Source organism: Ornithorhynchus anatinus, chromosome 13 (assembly GCF_004115215.2).
Source record: "Ornithorhynchus anatinus isolate Pmale09 chromosome 13, mOrnAna1.pri.v4, whole genome shotgun sequence".
Lineage (NCBI taxonomy): Eukaryota > Metazoa > Chordata > Mammalia > Monotremata > Ornithorhynchidae > Ornithorhynchus > Ornithorhynchus anatinus.
In genome coordinates, this window is record NC_041740.1 from 1193219 (window position 1) to 1210014 (window position 16796).

General features: G+C 65.8%; 3 protein-coding genes across 3 annotated transcripts; 1 reads left to right on the forward strand and 2 right to left on the reverse strand.

Moving 5' to 3' along the window:
• Positions 1 to 360: 360 nt before the first annotated feature.
• ACKR2 (atypical chemokine receptor 2) lies at positions 361 to 1683 on the forward strand. Its single transcript, XM_029078067.2, has one exon. The coding sequence runs from the start codon at positions 397 to 399 to the stop codon at positions 1459 to 1461; it is 1065 nt and encodes a 354-aa protein (XP_028933900.1). The 5' UTR covers positions 361 to 396; the 3' UTR covers positions 1462 to 1683.
• Positions 1684 to 5322: 3639 nt separating this feature from the next.
• LOC103166427 (7-alpha-hydroxycholest-4-en-3-one 12-alpha-hydroxylase) lies at positions 5323 to 7305 on the reverse strand. Its single transcript, XM_029077299.2, has one exon. It carries the CDS (start codon positions 7078 to 7080, stop codon positions 5587 to 5589), a length of 1494 nt encoding a protein of 497 aa, XP_028933132.1. The 5' UTR covers positions 7081 to 7305; the 3' UTR covers positions 5323 to 5586.
• Positions 7306 to 13266: 5961 nt separating this feature from the next.
• Positions 13267 to 16728, reverse strand: LOC120638769 (obscurin-like). Its single transcript, XM_039913909.1, has 6 exons — positions 16553 to 16728; positions 15798 to 16037; positions 14950 to 15173; positions 14754 to 14829; positions 14328 to 14477; positions 13267 to 13861 (listed from the first exon to the last, which is right to left on the reverse strand). Exons 1-6 carry the CDS (start codon positions 16684 to 16686, stop codon positions 13684 to 13686), a joined length of 1002 nt encoding a protein of 333 aa, XP_039769843.1. The 5' UTR covers positions 16687 to 16728; the 3' UTR covers positions 13267 to 13683.
• Between the last annotated feature and the right edge of the window lie 68 nt (positions 16729 to 16796).

Below are 16796 nucleotides of genomic sequence, written 5' to 3' on the forward strand. Positions count from 1 at the left end.
CCCCCTTTAGGGAGCAGTTCTGGTCTTAGCAGCTCTCGGGGGGGGCCGTCTCCTTGGAACGGATGGGCGCGGGGTCTTACGGTAGCTGCCTTCACCGGCCTGGGCATCCCGAGGATGAACTGAGGAAATCCCGGCAGGATGGTTTTCCTCTGCTCTGGGACTGGCTCCCCATCCCAGACCGACCGAGGCCGAGGGGTCCGAGCCCCCCGGCCCGGCCAGACCCCCGAGCCTGGAGAAGAGACCCGGGACTCAGAGCTCCCTCTGCCCCGGGCCCCGGCTCCATCGGGGGCCGTGCGGTGCCCCTAGCCCGCCCCCGCTCAGTCCTGGACCCCCCGAACCCTTCCTCCCTGTCCAGACGGCAGCGGTGGCACATCCGGTGATTCTCCAGGGTCGGGGATGTTCACGCCGGCCTCGCCGCCCGCCTCCTCCCCCACCATCGGCTCCGAGAATTCCAGCCTCTACGACTACTACTATACACTGGACGAGATCGCGCCGTTCCTGCCCTGCCGGAAGGATGCCGTGCGGGCCTTCGGCGGGGTCTTCATGCCCACGCTCTTTTCCCTGGTGTCTGTGTCCGGGACGGTCGGGAACCTACTGCTGCTGGGGGCCCTGGTCAGATCCTCCCACCCCAGGGGCAGTGCCGAGGTGTACCTGCTTCACCTGGCCACCTGCAACCTCCTCTTGGCCCTCACCCTCCCGTTCTGGGCCGTCCAGGCGGCCCACGGCTGGACGTTTGGCGGCGTCCTCTGTTGCGCCGTGAGCGCCGCCTACACGGCCTCCTTCTATGGCGGCGTCTTCTTCGTCGTCTGCCTGAGCCTGGATGCCTCCCTGGGGGTGGCCCACGGCGGCCGGCGGTCCCGGCCCGGGAGCCTCCTCCTCTGCGGCGCTGTGTGGGGGGTGGCGGCCGGCCTGGCGTTGCCGGACCTGGCCTTCGCCCGCGTGCGGGAGGACCCGGGAGGCCGGCGCAGCTGTGAGCACGATTACGGCCTTGGCGGGGTCTCCTGGAGGTGGGGCCTCCAGGTCCTGCAGAACGTCCTGGGCTTCCTCTTCCCGCTCCTGTGCCTGCTGGCCTTCTGCGGCCGCTTGAGCCGCGCCCTGGCCACGCTGAGAGCCCCGGGACGTTGGCGGGCCCTGGGGACGGCGGCCGCCCCGGTGGCCGCATTCTTTGTGTTCTGGTGCCCCTACAACCTGGCCCTGTTCCTGCACTCGCTGCAGGACCTGCAGGTGATCGTGGACTGCGCGTCCAGCCGGAGCCTGGACTACGCCCTGCAGGTGACCGAGAGCCTGGCTTTCACCCACTGCAGCTTCACGCCCGTCCTGTACGCCCTCCTGAGCCGCCGCCTCCGGGCACGCCTGGGCGGGGTGTGCCGGACCGTCTGCCCGAAGGCCCAGAAAGCCCCCAGCCCCTCACGGTCCGAAGGGTCGGCCGGCGGGGAGACCACCCTGGAGGACCTGGTGTAGGGCCGGGAGCCCCGAGCGGGCCACCACCCCTGGGCCATCCCCGAGCCCCCACCCAAAGCACACACCTGGCGGACCCTCCTCTCCCCGGTTGGTTTGGGTGGGGCGGCGGGAAGTACCGGCGCTGCCCGGTGGGAGCTCGTCACCGGCGCGGCCTTCCGGCGCTGCAGGTTGTCCCAGAGCCGGCCTGCGGGCACGTGCGCTCGTCTGCCAAGACGGGGCTCCGTCCGGGCCGGGGCCGCGGCGGGTAGCGGGGCGCGCTGGAGGGGGCCTTCCTCGGGGTGCCATAGGCCACACTGCTTCTTGTTGCGGTCCCCTCCCCCAAGATGACGGGCTGCGGGAAGTGGGGGACTCCGGGGAGAAGGTGTTGTCATTTATGTGATTGATTGTCCTTGCCCCGGGCCAGGACCAGGTGTGAGCCAGGGAGGGTCGGGCAGGTGTGTGTCCTATATGCTCCAGGCTCACCTCTCTGTCTGTCTCTTTCTCTCTTCCTCTCTCTCACTGGCTCTGGCAGGGAGGCCATTCCCACCTTGGGGGATGTGGGATGTTCTTCCTGCCTTCCAGAGAGCTCGAGTCAAAACAAGTCTTCCAAGGACACAACGCCCACATATTAATTTGGAAATCTCTGCCCGCAAGTGACCTTTCTCTCCTGGGCTGATGTCCTGCTCTGAGTTTACTGATGGGGATCTGCTCCAGGCGGCAGCCCGACCAGGAGGGAGTGGGGCAGGGCAGACTCAGAATTGCCGTTCCCCAAATCTCACCCACCAGGACGAGGGGCCCCCACCGGAGCCGAAGGCCTCAGGTTCAGACCCTACCGGGAAGCGTTTCCCGGTGAGGAACCGGTTCCCGTGGAGGAGCATCGGTGCTGGGCCACAGGGGGAGTCAAGAATGAGAGGGGGCAGTCATGGGTGTGGGACGGTCTGCCCTGGCTCGTAGGGTCACTAGAGGAGAGTCAGGAATGGAGAGGGGACAGTCAGGAACAGAGAGGGGAGAGAGTCGGGTCGGGGGGTGGGGGTTGGAAGGTCCGTGCTAGGTCACTGGGGATAGGTCACTGGGGAACAGTCAGGGGTGACGCTTCTTGCTGGGTCACTGGGAGATTCAAAGGTATTGGATGGTCCATGCTGAGTCTCTGGGGGAAAGTCAGGGAAATAAAAGGAGTGTTGGTCGGGCCACGCTTGTTCACTGGCTGAGAGTCGGGTGTGTTGGATGGTCCGTGCTGGGCCACTGAGGAAGATACAGGGACAGAGAGGGATCCGACGGTCCGTGCTGCATCACCAAGGGAGAGAGGGTTGGAGAGGCAGGAGTCAGGGGCGTTGGATGGTGTGTGCTGGGTCACTGGGGGAAAGCGAGGGATGGAGAGACGAGAGCGAGGGGCGGCGGAAGGTCCGTCCTGGGTCAGTGGGGGAGAGTCAGGGATGGAGTGGGCCAAGTTGGGTGGGGGTTAGTCTGTGCCGGGTCACTGGGGAGGAGCAGTGTGGCCTAGTGAAAGGAGCACGGGCCTGGAAGTCAAAGGACCTGAATTCTCAGCTCTGCCACTTGTCTGCTGTGTGACCTTGGGCAGGTCCCTTTGCTTCTCTGTGCCTCAGTTTCCTCATATGTGAAAAGGGGCTTATGACCGTGAGCCCCATTTGGGACGGGGACTGGGTCCAACCCGATTAGTTTGTGTCTACTCCAGCGCTCAGCACAGTGCCTAACACCTGGTAAGCACCTAACCAATACCATAAAAACGGGGGGAGAACGAGGGGTGGAGTGAGGAGAGTGGGATGCTCTGTGCCGAGGCACTGGGGGAGAGTGAGGGGTGGAGAGGGGAGAGTCAGGGTGTGGGGCGGTCCATTCGTCCCTAATAAAGTGAACCGGTGGCCAGGAGGGGGGCCGATCAACATCCCTGGAGGGGCGAGCCACGGGGCCCAGCTCGGCCACCCGAGTTCTGCGGAGGGATTCCCCTCTGGGAGCTCTCCCCCTCCGGAGGATTCATTTCCCGTTGACTCGGGTTGACCCCAAAATTCAGTCCCGATTCTCTGCCCTCTCCCACCTGCACCCTGCGCATAGCCTTCCCTCCCTGCCTCAACTGGACCGGGACAGTGTCCCATCCCAGGCAGCCCCCTCCTGCAGGAAAACTGCCCCGACCCTCGGGGAGAGATTGGAACTTGTGGCCTCGTGGTCAGTGCGGGGAGGGGGGAGGCCCGGGTTCTAGTCCCAGCTCTGCCCCCGGCCTGCTGGGTGACCTGGGCCAAGTCACTCAGCCACGTGCGGCCTCAGATTCCTCCTCTCCTCGGCGGAGATGAGATGGAAGGTGAGCCCCGGTGAGGATGGGTGGTGGCTCCGTCCTCGTAACCTTGTATCTTATTGTGTTGAATAAATGCCTCGATTATTACTGGATCTTCAAAGCCCCTGAGCCCAAACCCGCCTTTTCTCTCCTCCCCGTTGGCTCGTGCCTGGGTCAGCACGGAAGGGATTGATTTCCCATACAAACCTCCCTTGGCCGGGTCCGTCCCCTAGGGAGCCTTGGAATTGCTGTGCCCGCCGCCCTGAGGCCCGGCCCCCGGGGCCCTGCTGCCAGACCCGGACCCCGAGCCCACGGGGCGGGGCGGGGGGCACCTGGCCCGTGGGGTTGGGAGGGGGTCCGGGTCCTAGCGGCTCTCGGAGGCTCAGGACACTCACCCCCCGGAGAGCCTGCCGGCAGTGATTTTTCCAGGGGCCTGAGGCCTTTGGATTGGGCGGGCAGGCTGTGGGTACCGATGTTGGCGAGGCGGGTTTTGGTCTTCGATGGATTCCCAACCTTTCCATCAGGGTGGCGGCCCTCCTGGCTGTAGTAGGCCAGCCTCAGAGCTCGGGGAGTGGGGGGGGGGGGTCCCCCTGCAGCCTACGCCCGCCAGGGCTTTTGGAGGCCGGCAGTAGGCGGAGGGTCCCCCGGGGACTTTGCAGCGGGAGCAGGAAGGAATCCCGTGCAGTGATTTTATGCAACAGCCGGTCACTCGACCCCCCGTGCACACCCCTTCCCCTTCGCCCTTCTTCTCGGCCCCGCTCCCTTCCCCTCTGGGTCTGGCTGGGCAGCCCACAGATGACCGGGGCGTGGGGGGTGGGGGGTGGGGCTCGATCTGTTTGGCCTTGGGGGACAGGAGAGGGGCGGGGTGGGCCTTGCCTCTCAAGCCCCTTCTTGGTTTGGGTCGGCGAGGGCAGGTCTGGTTTTTGGAAGGGCAGAGTAGGGAAGGGGAGGAGGCCCCCGAGGTTTGGCAACCCAGCAACCCCATTTTAGCTCCAGATTCCAACCCTCTCCCTCCCCGCGTGACTTTTGATCAGAACCACTCAGAAGGGGAATGATGTTCCCTGCCAAGAGATCATCGAACCAGCACGCCCCTTGACTCTGTCGCTCCCTCCTCCCCGCTGCTACCAAACAGAGAGTCTCTCTGTGCTTCGGTGTTGCCCCGCTCTGACCTGAGCCCTTCTTCCCTGCTTGGATCACCTCCGCTCTCCTCTCCCCAGCGATCCAATAGCAAACCCCACACTTCTGCCATCTGTATCTGACGGGGTGGTGTGCCCAGGCATGGAAGAGACTCACAAGGAGACTGCTGCTCCTACATTCATTTGTAACTGAGAGTGGAAAAAACCCAGCATGGATGAGGAATCGTTAGATTCGGCAGTAAGCGCTCAAGCGGGCCGTAGGCGGGCCGCCCCTGTTGGGCGGAAGCTTCTTGAAGGCAGGAACTTCGGCTCGGTACCCGGTTGTGTGTGTATGGTGTGTTTTGTGGGGACCCCAGGCACACAGCCCAGGGCTGTGTACACAGTAGGAGCTCAGGAAATACCACCCCCCGGGAGGAGGAGGATGGGGAGGAGGAGAGAAGGGAGGACAATCAGAGGCTGTGCTATCGGAAGGCAGCCGGAGGTCATTTAATCCATCCCACTGTCCCCACTCCAGCGCCGGGAAGGGGCCCCGGTGCCGAGCGTCTGACCCTGGTTAACGACGGGAGGAAGCCCGGGGAATGCCCGTCAGCGGCGGGCAGGTCGACGTCGCGCCGGGAGGCCCAAGACACGGCTCGCTCTCCCTCCACCGTACCCCTGGCTCTCCCGCCGGGTCCCTCCCGCTCACCCGCCGGTCTCCTCCGCCAGGCGGCGGCGAGGTCCCCTCGTCTAAAAGCGTGGCCGGTAGCGGAAGGGCACGTCGGCGGAGGGTTGCATGATGCCGAAGCCCCAGCGGCTCTTGTCGAAGTGGGGGATCTCGGTGTCGGGGTCCTCCAGCTCCAAGTCGAAGTGGGCCACCATGAGGAAGATGAACAGCTTTACCTCGTTGGTGGCGAAGTAGCGGCCGGGGCATATGGACACGCCGGCCCCCCAGGGCATGCTGTAGTACTTGACCCGCTTGCCGTGCTTAAAGAAATCCACCTTGCGGCTGCCTTCGGCGTTGAGGAAGCGGTCGTACTTGAAGGCGTGGGGCTCGGGGTGGATCTCCGGGTCCAGCTGGACGGCCACGTGGGGGAAGAGCGCCAGGCGGTCGCCCCGGCGGAGGGCGAAGGATCGTCCGTTGGCCATGTCCAGGGTCATGTCCTGCAGGACGGAGCGGATGAGGATGGGCCCGGCGGTCAGGCGCAGGGTCTCCTCCAAGACGCTGTCCAGCACGGGGGTCCGCTGCAACATGCTGTGGGTCACCTGGAACAGGGAACCCCCGCCCTGCCAGCCCGCCTCGCGGAGCACGCCATCCACCTCGGCCCGCACGGCCCTCAGCGCCTCCGGGTGCTTGAGGAGGTAGAACAGGGCCCAGAAGGAGGCCGGGCCCGTGTTGCCCTGCGAGGCCCACAGCAACATGAAGTTGAAACGACCCAACATGCTACCGGGAGTGCCCAGCTCGGTCAGCCTGCGCTGCTGGTCCCCTAACCAGTGGCTCTTGTTGGCCCACTTCTCCATCTTCTGGTACTCCAGCAGGTCCCAGAAGTGGTGCTTGAGCTGCTCGACCTGGGCCTTCTCCCACGGGGTTAGGACGGAGTAGGCGAGCCGGGGGAAGAAGCTGTCGTACTTGCGGAATTTGTAGAAGGTGCTGTCCAGCTGGGGCCCGACCCCGGTCTCCTCCTCGTAGCCGAACAGGGACAGGTAGCCGGCACGGAAGACCAGGCTGTAACTGAAATGGAAGAGCTCGTCGTGCCGCCAGCCGGCCGCTCCGGGGCCGTCCCGCCGGGGCAGGACCTTGGCCAGATTCTCCATCATGACCTGCGTCATGTGCTCCAGCCCCTGGCCCATGAGGTGTTTGACGCTGGCGTTCAGGATGATGGAGTGGTCCTCCGAAGGGCCTCGGTAGCCGAAGACGTGGAAGACCAGCTCCCGGGCGAAGAGCTCGAAGTCCAGCCGGCTGCGGCGCTCCTTGACCAGGGCCCCGAAGGAGAGCGGGTCCAAGACGAAGGTGAAGTAGCGGCCGCCGATGAGCACCGTGAAGATGTCGCCGTGCCGCCTCTTCATCCGGCTCAAGAAGGAGACCGAGTCGCGCCGGAAGTCGAGAGCGTGGCCCAGCCAGGGCACCAGGCCCCGGTCCAGGGGCGGCTCGCCGGGCCTGCGGCGGCGGAAGACCCCCAGGAGGTGCAGGGCCCCGAGGAGCCCCAGGACCAACGCACTGAGCACCACCGGCCACAGCGCCATCGCCGCCTCCTCTCCCGCCCCTCAGGCCCCGCCGCCGCCCGAAAGCAGCCCGTCTGTGGACCAGAGGTGGCCTTCCGCCTCTCCGGGTGGCGGGGGCTGGGAGTGATCGAGGCTTCGGGCCCGGGGAGGGGGGGCTGCCGTCGGGCTGGGGGTCGAGACCCGGCGCCCCGTCGGCCGAGCGAGATCACTCCGGCCAGAGAAGATCTGAAGCCGCGACTGACCTACCGGCTGGCTGATTTATGATCCTCCCTCCTCCCGCCCCCTCCCCTCCCTGCCGCTTTCCCAGCGGGGGCGGCGTCCTTCCCCAATTGCTCCATTCTCTCCTGGCTCTGTGCCTTCACTTACATCCGTCTCTCCTCTGCCCTCCACCCGGGGCCTTCTTCTCGTCCCACTGCCTCTTCCTCAGCTCCAGAGGCCCGGGCTGCCCGACACCCCTCAGTCCGGCCACCTTCCCCGCCTCCGCCTTCATCCGCGGCCTGGCCTCTCCCCGCCCTGCCGCAAGCCCACAGCACCCGGGAGCGGGGCTGCTTTGAGCACCAGTCTTGCATCTGGGGGGGTTTCCGTGGCCCCGCCCGCTCAGGGCCGGCCCTACAGTTGATCATTCGATAGGGTGTTTATCGAGTGCTCACTCTGTGCAGAGCACAGAGAAGCAGCGTGGCTTAGTGGAAAGAGCCCAGGCTTGGGAGTCAGAGGTCGTGGGTTCTGATCCCGACTCCACCACTTGCCAGCTGTGTGATTTGGGGCAAGTCACTTCGCTTCTCTGGGCCTCAGTGACCTCATCTGTAAAATGGGGATGAAGACCTTGAGCCCCACGTGAGACAACCCGAAGACCCTGTATCTATCCCAACGCTTAGAACGGTGCTCGGCACATAGTAAGTGCCATCATCGTCATTGTCGTCGTCGTTATTGAAGTGTTTGGGAAAGTCTGATACAGCAGAGCTGGTAGACGCGCTCCCTGCCCGCGAGGAGCTAACAGTCTGCAAGGGGAGGTAGACATTATGGCTAGGAGCAATTGTAGCCACTTTTTTTGCCGCTGCTGTGTGACCTTGAGCAAGTCACTTAGCTTCTCTGTACCTCAGTTCCCTAACCTGTAAAATGGGGATTTAGACTGTGAGCCCCATGTAGGACAGGGACTTGTGTCCAACCCGATTAGCCTGTATCTACGCCAGGGCTCAATACGGGGCCTGGCGTTCATTCATTAGTATTTATTGAACTCTCACTGTTTGCAGAGCACCCTACTAAGCACTTAGAAGAGTACAGGATAACAGTAAACTGACACGTTCTCTGCCCATAGTGGGGGAGACATTAACATTAACAGACGAAATCACAGATAGGGACCGTAATTGCTGTGGGCCCGGGAACGGGGGTGAACGAAGGGGGCAAATCAGGTTGACAGAGGAGGGAGTGGGAGAAGAGGAAAAGGGGGCTTAAGGAAGGCCTCTTGGAGAAGATGTGCTGCAGGAGGGAGAGGGAGGAGAGGAAGAGGGGGCTTAGGGAAGGCTACTTGGAGAAGATGTGCTTTCAGTAAGGCTTTTAAGTGCGGGGACAGTAATCGTCTCAGTAAATCCTTACTAAGCCCTTGTCTGACGCATAATAAACCCTTAAAATCCCACTGAAAAACATCAAGAAGTGGACATGAGTGGGACTGGGGTGAATATTAAAGGGCCTTATGGGATCACAGTCAAGAGCATAGGTGAAGCAGAGGGGAGGACCGGTTAGGGCAAAAGAAGACTTGGGGAAGGCCTCTTGGAGGAGATGTGCTTTTAGGAGGGTTTTGTAGGTTGCGAGAGCGGTGGACTGTCGGATGTTAAAGGGGAGGGAGTTCCAGGCAAGAGGGAGGATACGGGCGAGGGGTGGGTGGTGAGATAGACGAGATGGAGGTGCGGTGAGTAGGTTGGCGTTAGAGGAGCAGAGTCTAGAAGGGAGGGAGCTGGTTGAGTGCCTTCGAGTTGCTGGTAAGGAATTTCTTTGTGCTGCTGAGGTGGATGGGCAACCCAAGAGGTCCCTGAGGAGATGTGGACTGACAGTTTTGTAGAAAAATGACCCCGGGCAGCACGAGTGAAGTATGGACCGGAGCGGGGAGAGGCAGGAGGCAGGGAGGTCAGCGAGGAGGCTGACGCAACGGCCGAGGCGGGCAGCGGGGCTCCGACGAGAGCTCGGATCCTCGTGTCGGTCATCTGGCTGGAGAGGAGCGGGTGGATTCTAGAGCTTTCGTGAAGGTGGGACCGAAAGGACCGCTGACGACCTCCTCCCCGGACGACGGTCCGGCCCGGCTGGTGACTTGCTTGACCCACCCGCCGACCCACTTCTACAGGAAGCCGGGAACACTTGCGAGCCGGGCTCTGGGGCTGATCCATCAATAGCGGTGTTTACGAAATGCTTAGCGAACTCCAGAACATCTTCTCCCGTTGGAGAAATGCCCGCACAGCCCCATTGGCTAGCTCCCTAGCTCCCGGCCCCGACATCTCCCGGCCCGGTCCATCTCCCGGCCTCGCCGGTTGGGAGGGCGCGGGGGAGTTGGGGAGCTGTCCTTTCCTCAGGCAGACTTTCTCCACTAGCCCCCGCGCACCCAAACCCATCAACCCGGTGGACCCCCTTGAGGTGAGTGAATCGCCATCCCCTCCTGAGGGGAGGCCCAAGGGGTCTCGCTCTTTGGTGTGCTCATCCCGGCTCTGCTGTGTGACCTTGGGAGAGTTACTCCGCTTCTCTGTGCCTCAGTTCCCTCATCTGTAAAACGGTGATTGAGTCTGTGAGCCCATGCGGGACAGGGACCGGGTTCAACCGGGCTTGCTCGTATCCACCCGAGTGCTTCATACGGTGCCTGGCGCACAGTAAGCGCTTAACAAATACCGTAATTATTCAGACGCCATCGGGGTCCAGAGACTGGGCGCGGGAGAGGCAGGAGAAGATGACGTCTGAATATTCTGGGACTCCCGTCCCTGAGAGCAGCCTGCCCCAGGCCCCCGGCCCCTGGCAGCCTGACCCCTGGAAGGGAGGAAGCCACTGGCCCTCGTGGTGAACGCCGCCAGCCCCCAGAGCTGAAACCCCTAGCCACACGGGATGGTGGGTGCTTGGTGGCTCGGCACCTGGAGCGGGGCGGGGGTCGAATTAGCGGTGACCACCGCGGCCCGTGAGCACCACGTGGGACAGGCTCAGTGTCTGCCGGGGCTCGTTGGCTGCAGCCCGGTGCTGGCCAGTGGCCGCTCGCGGCCTGGCGGGGTCTCGATCGTCTCGCCCCCCCCCCCCCCCACTTTTTGGAGAAGCAACGGGCCCGAGGGCCCCACCGGCCCCCTCGGCCGAGCCTGAGGACCGTAACGGTTGTGGTATTTGTAAAGCATTCACCATGTGCCAAGCACCGTACGCGATGATCAGATTGGACACGGTTCCTTCCTCTGGTGAGGTCGGCTCACAGCGGGAAGGGAGAGCGGGTATCTGATCCCTGTTTTCCAGATGAGAAAACTGAGGTCCAGTTCCCCGGTGGGATCCGGGGCCAGCTGCTGGGAACAGCTGAGCTGGAACGATATCGGCTGGGGGAGGTTTGGCAACCACCCCCAACAGCCACTTCCCTGGCGGACCCGGTCGCAGGTCGACGCCCGCCCCCCACCCTCTTCCGCCTCCCCATCTATCTTCCCCCCCCCAACTGCAAAAAGGTCGTGGGACAGGGGAGCCGCGGGCCAGTCCGAGAATCCATTTCCCGCCTGACTTGTGCTCAGACGGGAAGGAAGGGAGGGATGGGAAGGGATTGGATGGGGCGGGGTCTCCTCTCAAAGAAACGACCCCCAAGGAATGTGAGCCCGAAGGGAGTGGGGAGGTGCTGACCCTTCGATTCCGGGCTCTGGGGCTTGGGGCTCAGAACCCGAGGGGTGGGACAGGAGGTGGAGGAGGAGGAAGGGTCACTGCCCCGGCCCGGAGGGGCCACCGGCCTCGGGGTCGGGGCGTATCTGTCACAATCTCGGCCCCCTGCAAACACCGTCCCTCGCCTCCCCGGTGGGCTGCGAGGCTCCGACCAGCTCACCCAGCCGGGCGGCCTATCCGCTCCTTTCGGTCGCCCGCTAGGCCCGGGCACCCCCTGCGGGCCTTGGAACGCTGTGCCCCATGCCCCCGCGGGCCTCGGAACACTGTGCTCTCTTCGTTGCAGCTAGGTAACCTTCCTGCTGTTCCTCACGCTGGACCCTCCCTCCTCCATCCTCCAGTCTGGAAGTCTCCGCCTCCCCGCTGCAGCCCCCAGGATCTGGCCTTCCGCTGCAGTTGCCCTACGGGACGCACGTGACCCACTGCCCTCTTTAACCTTCGCCTAGGCTGCTTCTCCTCTCCCTTTCTGTGGGTGTATTTCTGTTGATCCTTCTTTCCCTGGGGCAAGGGTGTCTCTGAGGGTGCCAGGGCAGCTGAGCCATACCTCACCCCCGCATACCCCTGGGCAGCCCCATCCAGCGTGGCCTGGGCTTTGCAATGAATGGGGCAGCTTCCTCGTACGGTAGGGGATCCCCGGGGACAAGAGCTTCGGCAGAAGCGGGCGTCCTTTCCGCGGTCCAGCCGAGGGGTCTTCTGGCCACCGCTCGTCTGCCCGGGCGGGGCACGGACCCAGTTCCCCCCGGCCGGGCCTCTGGGACCGGGGCGCTGGGCTCACCACCGTGCGTATGCGCGAGCACGACGTCCTTCCTCCCTCACTGGCCGTCCGGGCGGGAGGAGCCGCTCCCTCCTGCCTGGCCCCCGGGCGCGCCTCTTTCCCGGCTCCCAGAGGCGGGAGGAGAGGCGGAAGGAGCCGGCCCCGGCCCACGGCCCTTCGGGAGGCGCATCCCGTCGGGCACTCGCCCCTGGCCACCATCTACGCCGGGGTGGCCCCGGCCTGGCCCGGGAACTCTTCCCCCGGGGACCCCCACCAGCTCGGGCTGTCGATGACTCGATGCCAGGTGAGCCCAGCCGACGGCAGGGGAGGAGGACCGGAGCGACCGGGTGGATAGATCACGGGTCTGGGAGACAGGAGGGCCTGGGTTCTGATCCCGGCTCCGCCACTCATCTGCCGGGTGACCTCGGGCGAGTCGCTTCACTTCTCTGGGCCTCGGCTACCTCCTCTGTAAAATGGGGATTAAGGATCGAGCCCTATAACGATCTGTAAAGTGCTTACTGTTTGCCTGGCACTACGAGACAACTGGGATGGACACGATCCATGTGGGACGAGGGGGCCTGGGATATAAAAAATACCCTAAAAAAGAGGATCTGGGAAGATAGATGGGGTGAGGAAATTGAGGGGAAAAGACCTTAACTTGGCCTTAACTTGCCAGGATCCTAATGGGAGAGGGAAGGAGTGGTGATGGCGAAAGCAGTAGCCGTGGCGACGGTGATATTAACTAAGTGCCGTGTGCGTGTCTCCGCGTGCGCGTGCAGAACCCTGTTGCTGAGCGCCGGGAAGGAAAGGCTTGATCGCGAATTTGGCGCGGCGGGCCAGCGCTGCGCGGGGAGGGGAGCGCTCAGCGGGACGAGCTGCCGGGGAAGGAGCTGGGGAGTCCGTGCCCCCGGAGGGACTGTCGAGGAGGCAGGCGGAGAACCGGTCAACGCTTGACCCGCTCAGCGCTAGGGAGGCCGCGGCCAGGGCCCGCTTCCCCAGGACACCGGGGAAGCCCCCGGAGCCGTCCGGGGCACTGCTGGGTAACGGGCAGACCGCCGGGTGACTGGCCTCCGCCGGCCGTGGTGACTGGGGCCCGAGGTGTGCCCCGAGGTGCCCGCCGGGCCTAACGGGGCCCAGGGCACCACTGGGGACCGGGAACCCCCGCCCGGGGCGGAGCGGGGAGAGAGGCTCCCTGCATCCAGTGTGGCCGGAGGGGGCGGGGGCTTGTTTTCCAGCCCGCTGCCTCTCTCCGCACCCTGGGCTCCTCTCCTAACGTGGCCGACGGAGCCGAGGCCTCCCCGGGGGCCCTCGCCCCCGGCGTCGGTCGACGCTTCCGGTCGAGCCGACCCGGGGCCATCCGTCCCCGCCTCGTGGGTTGGCGCCCGCCCGCCAGGTGCCCACCCGGCCCGGATCGTCCGGGTGCCGCCTCCGCCGCCTCCCCCTCTCCGGGTCCCACACCCCAAGCCCCTCCCACCGCCCGCCGGGTCCCGGGACCAACCCCGGCCGGGTCGGTCGCCACTCCCTCCCTCCCTCCCCGCCCCCCGACCATCCCCCCCCCAGCACACACGCACAGACTGCGGTTCACTCCGATACAGGCCTGTTTATTTTACGAAACCGAATAACTCCAGGTCAGGAGGTTCAGGGCCGTTCAAAGTGTGTGCGAGGGAGAAAGACCGCACGTGTTGGGCCCGAGACCCAACGCCTGCCACGGCTCCCGGCGGCCCTCGGCGGTGGTGGGGGAGGGGGGGGCATCGCCCGAGGAGGTCGAGCCCTCACTTCCCCTTGTGGGCCGATAACGGAAACCCCCCGGTCTCTGGAACGCCCACCGTGGCCGCCGACGGATGGAAACTGGGATTCTTTACTGGCAGGGGGCGGGGGTGAGGAGGGGTGGTGGCCCTCGAGGGCAGCAGGCCGGAATCTCCCCCGACACACATTTACAAACCAGCCGGCCCGCCCCGGTCCCGGCCGCTCTCTGAAATCTGCCTCCGGTCCGGCCCTCAGTGGACGACGGCCAGGTTGTGCTTCTTGTAGAGCAGAGCCCGCTTCTTCTCCCGCTCCCTGACGAAGGCCCGGAGCCGTCTCGTCGGGAAAGCCACCGGTGGCCGCCGGCCGGGCTCCGCGCCCTCCTCGGCCAGCCACGGGCAGCGGAGACAGCTGGGCACGCAGGGCCTGCCCCTGGACCCGGGCCGGGGAGAGGGCCGTTAGGGAGCCGTAGAACAAGGACTGGGCCTGCTCTCCCGGGCCCACCCCCCTGGGGTGTTCCCACCCGGACCCCTCTCCCCACTTTCCCCAGACCCCCTCGCTGTGCCAGGGGAACCAGACGGGACGCTCCGGGGACGCCTCGGCGTCACCGGCTGCCCTCCTGGCCGCCGGGAGATCCCGCCCTCGGCCGGCTGGCCCGAACCCCGGCGCTCTCTGAGCTGGGGATCCTCCCGGCCTGAGCTCTGGCCCCGCGGGGCCCCGGCAGGTGTCTGCCTGTGGACTGTAGATCCTCTAGATTGTGAGCTCAGCGGGGTGGGGAATGTGTCTGTTATATCGTGGTGTGGTCCCCTCCCCAAGCGCCCCCGGTAATCGCTCGATAGATAGGATCGACCGATCGATGGACTGCCTGTCCGGCAGGGGTGGGGGCATCTCCTCTTACCAGGGGTTGGCGGAGAGGGTGCTCTGCAGGAAGGCCACGGCCCCCCCGGACAGGCCGGCGTAGCAGCGGCTCAGCCGGATCTTCCTTCTCCTCAGGCCCTTCTGCAGGTCGCACAGCAGCTCGTCGCCAACGGGGTAGGCGGCGCTCAGCCTGGGCGGACACCACGGCGTTGTCCGGGGGGGTCTCCGTGGGGGGCGCCCCTCCCAACCCCCCAAGAGGCCCCATCTCCCCCCCCGCCCCGCCGCCGTACCCCGTCTCCCCCGGCCCCCCATCCCGGCATCCCCGCAGAGGGCGAGCGACTCGGGGAGGACCCCGAGGCGGAACCGGGCCTCGGCCAGCGGGGAAGACCCGGAGTCCTTCCCCGGGGACCTTCTCCCCCGGGGCCTCGGGGCTAAGGCGTGTACGCGGGGGTCAGGGGGCGCTCACATGATGAAAGCCGTCACTCCCACGGCCCAGACGTCGGTCTGCGGGATCGCCCCTTGGCCCTCCAGGAGTTCGGGAGCTGGGAGATGCGGAGAGAGAGCCGGAGTCGGGGGTGGACTCGGGCTGGGGTGAGAGGTCTCGGGGGGACGGAACCCCGCCTCGCCGTCCGCGGAGCGTCCGCGGGCCGGGCCGGACTCACCCATGGTCTCTACGTAGTCCTTGAACTTCTCGGTGGGCGTGACCCCGCCTTCCGTGAGGAACTGGGCGTTGCCGAAGTCCAGGATCTTCAGCAGGTTGTACTCGGTGACCATCATGTTCTCGGACCGCAGGTCGAGATGCAGGATGCCGTGGGCGTGGAGGAAGTCCACGGCGCTGAGGATCTGCCACAGGTAGTCCTTCACCTCCTCCTCCGAGTACGTCGCCCTGGGCGGCGGAAAGGTCCCGCTGGAACCGGCTCCGTGGGACCTTCGCGCCCGGGCACCCCCCCCGCGGGCCTTAACGGTGCTGTGCCGGATGCCTCCCCGCGGGCCTCGGGACGCCGTGCCGGACGGTCCCGCGCGCCTCGGGGCCCCGGGCCGGGTGCCCCCCGTGTGCCTCAGAGAGAGCGTCGCTCTGGGACCCCCCCGTTGCCTCCCAGCGCTAGAGGTCTCCCCTGTGCTTCGCAGTCGTTTGCCGGCTGGGTGCCGGGCGCCCAAGAGGCACTGATTTCATATTCCTGTGACCACTGACTGTGATATCCGTTAAGAGCTTACCGGGTGCCCGGCGTCGTTCTAAGCGCTGAGGGAGATAGGAGGTAACGGTCGGGTGCTGTCCCGGCCTCACCCGGGGCTCACGGTGTACGGGGCAGGGAGAACGGATACCGGATCCCCGTCTTATAGATGAGGATGAGGCCAGAGGAGTCAAGCGACCGGCCCAAGGCCTCACGGCGGGCCGGTGGCAGAGCTGAGACGCGAAGCCAAGCCCCCCGGCCGGTACGGATGCCAGCTGCGCCTTGGGCAGCTGGCCCGGGACCCCGGGGGGGGGGGGCGGGGGGGAGGGCGGGCTCACCTCTGGGCCAAGCAGTGGAGCAGCTCCGGACCGGCACACAGCTCCAGGACGAGAACCAGGTGGCGCGGGCTGATGTAGGCCCCGTGCAGCCGCGCGATGTTGGCGTGGCGGACGCCCTTCAGGACCTCGTACTCTCGGACGGCGGCCAGCCTGTCCTCCGGCCGGTAGGGGATGATCTTGGCTGCCAGGGCCTGGCCGCTGGCCCTCTCCCGGCACTGCCTCACCACGCTGAAGCGGCCTCTGGAGGGAGGGGCGGGGGCAGGAGGGGGCGCCCGCTGAGGCCGGGGGACCCCACGCGCCGCCGTCGGCCCCCGCCGCCGTCCCCAGCCCGGGTTCGACAGAAGGCTCGGGTGCCCCCGTTTCACTTCCGACGGGGTCGCCTCGGGACGGTTTAGCTCAGGTTCGACTTGTTCCCCGAAAACCGCCGTCCTCGGGCCCCATCCCGGCCGGCCCCTTAACCTCGGGCACGTCCGCTCCTCTGCCGGAGCAAAAATCCCTGGCCCTGCCTGGGAAGCCCGCTTGCCGGGTAGACTTTCCCGTCTACTCTTCCCTCCTCCTTCCGGTCCCTCGGTGCTCGATGCCGGAAGCACACCACGGGCCCCGCTCGCCGCAGGGCGCGGGGGAGGCGGGCTTCTGGATAAAACCGGACGGGGGTCGGTCTCCCATCTGCTCTGGGGTGCCGGGGGGGGGGTCGGGAGCAGAGGGGCGTGCGTGTGTTTGCACGCGCGTTTGTGCCCGGGCGGCGCCCTCCTCACCTCCGGATGGCGGTCTGGAAGGCATAGGTTTGGTGGGCAGAGAGAGGCGACGGACTGGGCGTCTGTTTCCTGGACTCTTCATCCCCCCTGTCCTCCTTCCCCCCCTCTGTGGGGGTGGCGGCCCCCGGGAACATCTCGGCGATGGCTGATGGCCCTGGGAGGCGGGAAGGGGCGGGGAGACGTCCGGTCTCGGAACCCGCCCGTCCGGCCCACTGACGGCCGACCGTTCGGGATCGGTGCCCCG